At 46.6% G+C, this 8,638-nt stretch overlaps 1 protein-coding gene across 2 annotated transcripts; it reads left to right on the forward strand.

The window, feature by feature from the left end:
- The first annotated feature begins 1,754 nt into the window (after nucleotides 1-1,754).
- Nucleotides 1,755-4,276, forward strand: LOC105418151 (complement factor H-related protein 1-like). 2 transcript variants are annotated; one of them, XM_029831247.1, is made up of 10 exons: nucleotides 1,755-1,912; nucleotides 1,991-2,182; nucleotides 2,538-2,717; nucleotides 2,792-2,983; nucleotides 3,261-3,365; nucleotides 3,453-3,497; nucleotides 3,573-3,734; nucleotides 3,815-3,988; nucleotides 4,056-4,078; nucleotides 4,159-4,276. In XM_029831247.1, the coding sequence occupies exons 1-10, from the start codon at nucleotides 1,858-1,860 to the stop codon at nucleotides 4,168-4,170; spliced, it is 1,140 nt and encodes a 379-aa protein (XP_029687107.1). In that variant the 5' UTR covers nucleotides 1,755-1,857; the 3' UTR covers nucleotides 4,171-4,276. The 2 variants fall into 2 exon arrangements, with proteins under 2 accessions (XP_029687107.1, XP_011614929.2); XM_011616627.2 differs by lacking the exon at nucleotides 3,453-3,497 and having other exon boundaries at nucleotides 1,756-1,912.
- The last annotated feature ends 4,362 nt before the right edge of the window (nucleotides 4,277-8,638 follow it).

Here is an 8,638-nt window from a genome sequence, read left to right on the forward strand (position 1 = left end):
AAAGCAAGGAATGCCAGAAGTCCCACTGAGCAACATGCACAGTAAGAGAAAAAAATATATTTTAATTATTATATTTTTGTTTGTGGACTGTGACTGGCCCATGGTCTGTAGAAGTCAAATTTTGTCATTATCATGTTGGTGTGTGACATTTACAATAAATCTGGCATCAGGAAGGGATGAGGTGATGTTCATGTGTGCCCATGTGTATGATGTGGCTCTTTGCAGTAACACAGTAAAAAATGTGGCTCTTGGGCTCTGACTGGTTGGCCACCCCTGGTTTAAAAGCCATTTTAAAAATTAGCATCGATGTTCTACCAGACTCGAGTATCGATAAAGTGGTAGCGTAACATTAGCATGCTAATATGGTGTAGCAGCAGAAGAAAGACAAATGTTTTGTTCTCCCCCACAATGGATGTTGTGTGTGTGTGTGTGTGTGTGTGTGAGCGAGCGCTTGTATCAGCTACGAATTGGGGACCATAAAGTGGGGACTACATCTCAAAATGGGGACATCTTTGCAAGTGGGACATTTTGGTTGATCCTCAACTTCCCATGTTAAGACTTAGTTTTCTGGTCAGGTTAATGAAGTACTATACTGGATTAATGAGGTCAGTCCATGCTAACCTATTCCATATGTATTTCTGAATCTTTCTAATTTTCCTGTAGATTAAACAGCCTGCTTTCCACCCCGATAGACAATGCAAAATACACGTAAAGTCCAAATGGTTTATCTATAAAGGAAAGAATTCAGACCTGTTCGTCTTTTTCTTTTTAAGACGGCATAAGTAGGAGTTATATTTTAATGGTCTGCTGAAGACCTGGACTGGGAGTTCCTGGGCAGTTGCCGTCTATTAAACATACCAAGCTGAAACCTGTTGAGGTTTCAGATGTATGGCTCAGCTTTGGAAAGCAGATGTCACAGGCCTGCTAAAAGGAAGGGCAACAAGGAGGAGATCGAGCAAGATGTTTCAAAATTAAACAAATTTATTGCGGTAGTGACTCTATCTTACACTAATTGACCCTAAGATACTAAGAAGTAGCCTAGCTAAATACGTGCTGGAACCAAACTCAAATCCAGCCCGATCCACACCCAGTGAGACAACGGCTGCTTCCAAAACCATATTCAAAGGGAGCAGTTGCTCCAGGTGTCACCCATTGTGGCTAACGCGAAAATCAGGACCAAAATCCAAACAGCATTCAGGTCCTAGGGCTTAGGAACTGTCACACAGATGAGCACATCTGGTGTAGAAGACTTAAAAACACATGCTACAACGATAAAGTGCCCATCTGCTTGATGGTCCCATGATTCTCCCAGTTTTTTGCCATTTCTTTCAGATTCTGCCAGTTTTCTAACCCTAACCCTGCCCCCTAAACCCCACACCTGCCCGACATCAATTGTTAAAGGGCAAACTGATGCAACGCCAATGTTGTTTAAGGATGATAGTTGCACGTTACGGTGTCGCGATCATAATCATGTTTCGAGAGTCTTGTTTTGCTTTTCTTGGTGTTAAAAATGAGGCACCATGGAATGGGGGGGGTGGGTCGCAACTCTGTTTATTTTGTAACTGTGCTGTGTCTATGACGGTCCAGAAAGTGAAGTCCGACTCTTCACCACAAATGAACCCTGAATTGAAAAAAAAAAATTAAAATGTGCCTTTTTAGTCAACTCTAGAATCAGTTAGATGTGACTGTAATCTGTTTGTTTTGGTTGTTGTTTATTGACTTCTGAGCAGTCGCATGATGAAAATCTCCTCATTCCCGCTAATGTTTACTATTTCTTAACCTTCTGGACAATTATTAACCGGTCCTGATTTGTTCTGAGCTCTTCGCCCTCGTTGTCTTGATTTAATCCTTGACAAAATGTTGGGGGCACGTCTCGTATTTGGGCTCCTCTGGTTTCCAGGCCTGTTGAACGGTAGGAACTCTTTTGGCGTTTCATTTATTTTCACTTTTATTTCTCTAAAACTAGATCGAACATAATTTTGCTCTTTAGCACAGAAGGCTGGTCGGCCGTGTCAGCCTCCCAAGCTGGATGATGGGTATTTTGTGCCTCAGCAAACGACGTATCTCCATGAAGAGCAGATCAGTTACGCCTGTGAGAAGGGACATAAGAGGGTGCTGGGTGGGTGGTGGGCCACCAGCAAATGTCTGGACGGCAACTGGTCCCACAATCCCCAGTGTATCAGTAAGTGACCCATTCATGATCTGTCCTCAGTGCTTCAGAAGCTTATTGTGAGATTTAGTGTCAAATTTGGACCACAAGAAAAAAGAAAATCCAGAAAATTGATCATTTTATATTTCTGGAGATGGCATCTCCATAAAATTAGACAGAAAATCACTTCTTTGCTTAAATGTAGAGCACTTAAATACTACCTGCTAACACAGCACATAATTAATACCTTATCGATGGATGTTTAGCAACTCTGACACCACAAATGTTGTCATTTGAGTTTGTAAAACTAGCTCTGGTGCTGGTTTCTCATGGATCCATCCTTGGACAAATCTGATGAGCATAACTCTCCTTTATCATCACTTCCCAGATGAAAACGATTGCGGTCTACCAACCATTCTCAACGGAAAATACAACCAAGACCCCATGGGTTGGTACGAGGAGGGTGATGTCATTAGGGTGACCTGCGACCCAGGACGCGAACACCAGGACAGAGTCGCCACGGCCAAGTGCATAAACGGAACCTGGTCCTCCATTCCGGTGTGTGTCAGTAAGTGTGCTGCCTGTCACAATCGTCCACCTGGACGCCTCATCCAGGTATCTGAACCGTCTGCTTGCTCACAGAAAGTCCAGAGGCGTGCCTACCGCCTCCCAAGATCCCTCATGGCGTTATCACTGACGGGCCGTACAGAGATCTGTTTGAAGTGGATTCAAGTGTCAAGTACAAGTGTGAAGACGGATACACTATCAAGGGAACGACCAGTGGAGACAAAATCTTCTGCATATCTGGAAATTGGACCGAAGTCCCAAAATGTAGTAAGTGAAATATGAAAAGAAATAACTAACAAAAGTTTTTAAAGGGTTCAGTTCTTTCATCTGGATTAAAGCCACAGGTCCATCCAGACAACAGTCATTGTTAGGACTGACGGTGTCCTTAAGGACACTAATGTCCTTGCTCATTTTAACAAGGGCCCGAGTGCTACTGGTTACTGTAAAGAGGTGCAGGTTCCTCCGTCTTCCTCCTTGAAGTCAACCAGCAGTACTTTTATTTTGAAAAGATCATCTGATGGATTTGGTTTTTATTTCTACTTAGTAAAAACCTCTGGACAAGCTGGTGGAGAAGGTGGAGCCACAGAGACAGGTGGAAAACCTGGAACATCTCCTGGAACATCTCCCGGAACATCCACTACCCCAGGAGGTAGGTTTGATGACCCATTCGTCTTTATTTGGGGGTAAGCTTTGAAAGAAAATGCGCTGACGTGTCCTCAGAACCCAAAACTTGCAGGATTTCCCTCCGGATCGACCAGTATCAAAGATCAATACGTCACGAGTAAACAGCCGTTTGTCATTTTCCGGTAAACATCCCAGATGGAATCAGCGATCAACCAGTTCCTTTCTTTTTCAGCTGTATCCTGTGGGACACGTCCAGTAGTTATTAACGGCGCTCTAGCCCAGGTGACAACATCATACCTGAGATACCAGTGTGCCCGCTATTATAAACTGGTCGGCCCCGACACTGTGTACTGTCGAAGCAGCGGCTTGTGGACGCAGGTCCCCGTGTGCGAAGGTGAACACCAGCCGCGTCTTGTGTGTGGTTTTACACGTCTGCTGTAAAGGTCAACAGGTCATTTCCTGTTTTCTCTGCAGCTAACTACTGCTACTTGAACACGGCTTTGTATCCTGCGTTGGAAGATACGAACCATCGCTATTTGGATATCAACGAGATAAGGGATTTCAAATGTGTAAGTCAGGGATGGTGGCAGACGGACCATTACTCTCGGGTTCAATGCACTAGCTCAAGAATCTTAACCTTATCCAAATGTAAGTAAAACTTTAGCGTTGAACATCAGCATCATTAGCATCGCTCATGGGTCCATTTTGTTTTCAGGTTGTGGCTGGTTCACACCGCAGGTAAGTCCTGAACAGATTTACACACACCAGTGTTGGTTCCCCTTTTGCACCAAAACCGCATTTTCCTTTTCCCTTCCCAGGGACTCTGCTAAAGCCAAATCTGCAGCCGTTCAAAACCGACGGGATGAGCCGGAATCTTGCCGACTTTTACCGAGCGAACCGCCGACGGGATGTGTGAATAAAGTTTTTGGCATCAAAGCTTATTTGAATTGTGTCTGAAGGTTTACAGCAGCAGTGTATTCTGGGAGGGAGGGGGACAGATTACAGATGAAAAACTTTACAGATTGGACCTTTAATGTAGTTGAGATGCTTTCGTACACGTTTACATTTAAATGAGACCACAGTTCACTAACTTTTACAAAAGTACGTTGTGCTTCCATTTTATTATTAATCTCGGACTTTCTGTTTGATTTTAATCAAAACAGCTTTAAATATTTATTGAAAGCGACAGATGTGAGGATTGAGACTATTTTCTACGAAAAATCGATTTTAAAGTCACCCGTTTACAAAAACATCTGTAACTTTAGTGTCATTAAAAGAGGAAACATGTTTGTAACATGTCGACCTTCGTAGTCGATGTTTCTCAACAAGTTAAAAGTGCTAAAATCCAGGGTGTTTCTGGGCTCAGCGCGTGTGGTCAGAGCTGGAGATGTTCTGCACGGATGTCGAATCCAGTCCCAGCAGCGTTCCCAGGTACGACTGATCCCGCTGGTCCATCACCTGCTCGGGCCTCGGGCCGTGGACGGAGCTGGTGGGCTGGCTGCCGAGCGCGTACTTCTCCAGGAATGCGAGCTCTGTGGCGGTCTGGTAGCCAGAGTTCTGCTGCCGCCCTCGAGTCTGCGGTTGCAGCAAGGTTTCCTCACCGGAGTGGGTCCGGAAGTGCATCTCCAGGCTGGACTTCCCTTTGAATTCCTTCTTGCAAACCTCACACTGATGCACGGCGGTTTTATACCTGTGAACGATTCTCTCGTTAAACATTTCAGAGACGGCGGCTAAACACGGAACTCGAGCGAGACGCGGGGGGAGACGCGTACTTCTGCCAGACTTTCTCGCCCAAATGAATGCTCTTGTAATGGACCGTCAGGTGATCGTGGCGCCGGAAGCACTTGCCGCATTCTTCGCACTGGTGGGCCTTCTCACCTGCGATCAGACCGGGTTGGTCAAACGCTGACTCCAATCGTCGTAAACAGGAAACAAGAACAGGTGAAACGACCACAGAAGCCGTACCAGAGTGGATCTTCTGATGCTTGGTCAGGTGGTCGTGGCGGATGAAGGTTTTCCCGCACTGGTCGCACTCGTAGCGTTTGTCGTCGTGGTGGACCCGGAGGTGGAGTCTGTAGGAGCTGCCGTGACGGAAGCTTTGGCCACAGATGCTGCACAGGTGAGGCTTCTCGCCGCTGTGGATCCTCAGGTGCTCCTTCAGCGTCGTCCTGTTGGGTGGTTTGTCCTGCGGATCAGTGCGTCTACACGCAGAAAAGGTGCGGGGGCGGAGCAACTCTCACCTCTCCCTCACTGATTTCCCACAGACGAAGCAGCTCCACTTCCTCTTGCCTCCGTGCGTGCACTCGATGTGCCTCTTTCTGTTGCCTGTGTCGTTAAACTGCCGCCCACAGATCTCGCAGGGGAAAGGACCTACAGAGAAAACAGCAGTGCCACTGTGAATTTAGCTGGACAACTGCAGCCACGTTTATAACCTCACCGCCATCATGGGGTGCACCTGGTTAAGGAAAATCCGTCTTGACTGGCAGGAGGTAAGGAAGCTATCAACTCATTAATACAGTTGCAGTCGATACTGGAAAAACATGACCAGATCTTCCGTGATGAGTTAGGTAGCGTGAAGGACATTACTGTTAAGTTGCATGTCAAACCTGGGAGCAAACCTGTATTCCACAAGGCAAGACCAGTACCTTACGCAATTAGGCCAAAGGTGGAAGCTGACTTGGATGCTTTGGTTGAGAGTGGGGTTTTAGAGCCTGTGACCACCAGCGAGTGGGCCACGCCTATTGTTCCGGTACCAAAGAAAAATGGTGGAATCCGGACCTGTGGGGACTTTAACCCAGTGCTGGTAGCAGAGCAGTATCCACTCCCATTGATTGATGATTTATTTGCTGGTCTTGTTGGAGGAAAAAAAATCAGCAAAATGGATCTCAACCAAGCTTACCTGCAAATGCACGTGGAGGAACAGTCACGCAAGCTGTTAACAATAAACACACATAAAGGACTTTTCAGGTATCGCAGGTTGCCTTTTGGAATAACCTCAGCTCCAGCTTTATTCCAGCGTGCCATGGATCAAATCCTTACTGGCTTACCAGGTGTACAATGTTACCTTGATGACATTCTGTGTACGGGAGCAAACAATGAAGAGCATCTGCGTAACTTAGATGTGACACTTCAAAGGCTGGAGGAATACGGACTTAGAGTTCGAAAAGACAAATGTGAGTTCTTTAAGCCGTCTGTGGAGTATCTGGGGCATGTGATTGATGCAGAAGGACTCCACACCGCACCGTCCAAAATCACTGCCATCGTCGATGCACCACCGCCACAGAACATCAGCCAGCTACGATCCTTTTTAGGATTATTGAATTATTACGGACGATTCATTCCAAACTTGGCTTCGTTGCTGCAGCCATTGCATGAATTGTTGTGCAAAGACAAAATGTGGAAATGGACCGAAAACTGACAGGCAGCATTCCAGAAAGCTAAGGATGTGCTGACAACTTTGCAGGTTCTGACTCACTTCAACCCATCACTGGCACTGCAGCTTGCTTGTGACGCGTCTCCGTATGGAGTAGAAGCTGTTCTTTCACATGTCATGCCAAACGGAGAAGAAAAACCAATCGCTTTTGCCTCCAGAGCGCTGAACAAGGCAGAATCGAACTATGCACAACTGGAGCGAGAGGCATTAAGTATTGTTTTCGGTGTCCGTAAATTTCATCAGTACTTGTATGGGAGAAACTTCACTCTCTTAACTGACTATCGACCTCTTACAACCATTCTGGGTCCACACACTGGTGTACCATCTCTTGCTGCATCGAGACCGCAGAGATGGGCCCTGTTGTTATCTGCTCATTCCTATGACATCAAATACAGGAAATCAGATTTGCATTGCAATGCTGATGGTCTGTCCCGATTGCCGCTTTCTATTACGAAACCCGAGTCAAACGCCACGGACATCTTCTACTTCACGGAGGTGTCAAAAGCCCCTGTTTCTGCAGTACAAGTGAAAAAGGAGACTCGCATTGACACGGAAATGTCAGCAGTCCTGGACATGGTGGTGAAAGGTCGGACTGCTGGTGACGATCCGCGTCTAAAGTCATACATGGGACGGAGGTTGGGGCTTTCTGTTCAGTCAGGGTGTTTGCTATGGGGGAGGCGGGTGATCATTCCACAATCATTGCGTGCACAAGTGTTGCAACAACTTCATGTAGGACATAGTGGAATTGTCAGAATGAAGGAAATGGCAAGAAGTTACTTTTGGTGGCCAGGAATGGACAAACAAATCGAAGAGATGGCTTCAAGTTGTTCATCGTGCCACAAAGTAAGGAACAACCCTCCACCAGCGCCTCTTCACCCCACAGGAGCCGTGGCATCGGGTACACATTGATTTTGCAGGACCAGTTGAGGACAGAATGTTCCTGGTCGCGGTTGACACCCACAGTAAATGGCCGGAAGTGGCTATAATGAGATCAACAACGGCAGGGAAGACCATTGAGAAACTGGGAGAAGTGTTCAGCCGTTTTGGATCTCCTGCACAACTCATCTCCGACAATGGTCCCCAGCTTGTGTCTCAAGAAATGTCCTCATTTCTACGGAATAACGGAGTGCAACACATCACATCAGCTCCTTTTCATCCTGCAACAAACGGCCTCGCTGAGCGGTTTGTACAGACTCTTAAAAATGCATTAAGAGCCTCACACGGACAGGGGTCATTACATCAACGAGTGCACAGCTTCCTGTTGAATTACAGGAACACTCCACACGTCACCACCAAAACATCCCCTGCTAGCCTGATGTTAAAAAGAGAGCTGCGCACCACACTTGACCTTCTGAAGCCCACGACGCTGAGGGAGACAGTTCAAGGTCAGCAGGAGAAACAGGTACAACGCAGAGAACGGCGGTCTAAGGACAGAGTTTTTACATCAGGCGAAACGGTGTTGGCAAGGAACTACAGTGGAGGACCGAAATGGATTCCAGCTACTGTCATTGCCCAGACCGGACCAGTTTCCTACACTGTCCAGACAAATGACAATGTCTGGCGGAGACACCTTGATCAACTGCTGACGACTTCACCTGTTTCATCAGAGTTGTCTCCAGAACGTTCATTGGATGTACTTGATCCACCACCAGTTTTCACACACACACAGGTGCAGCAGTCCACCATTCCAGAGACAGTTACGCCTGCTGCAAATATTGCTGTAAATGAAGCAGAGGCACCTGTGGTGGTATTAACTTCTAGAGACACTGTACCACACATGGACAAGAAAACTGATGTTCCTTCCAGGGCGCCGATATCCAGCAAGAGAGCGGCGACCTCCTGTACGACTGGATTTGTAGTATAGT

The sequence above is a fragment of the Takifugu rubripes genome, chromosome 22 (assembly GCF_901000725.2).
Source record: "Takifugu rubripes chromosome 22, fTakRub1.2, whole genome shotgun sequence".
Lineage (NCBI taxonomy): Eukaryota > Metazoa > Chordata > Actinopteri > Tetraodontiformes > Tetraodontidae > Takifugu > Takifugu rubripes.

Excerpts from the sequence above, each read along its gene's own strand:
- LOC105418151 (XM_029831247.1), top strand. The coding sequence starts at position 1,858 with ATGTTGGGGGCACGTCTCGTATTTGGGCTCCTCTGGTTTCCAGGCCTG. Across the intron at positions 3,498-3,572 it reads CAAAGATCAATACGTCACGA|CTGTATCCTGTGGGACACGT; the intron begins GTAAACAGCCGT and ends TTTCTTTTTCAG. Across the intron at positions 3,989-4,055 it reads AATCTTAACCTTATCCAAAT|GTTGTGGCTGGTTCACACCG; the intron begins GTAAGTAAAACT and ends TTTTGTTTTCAG.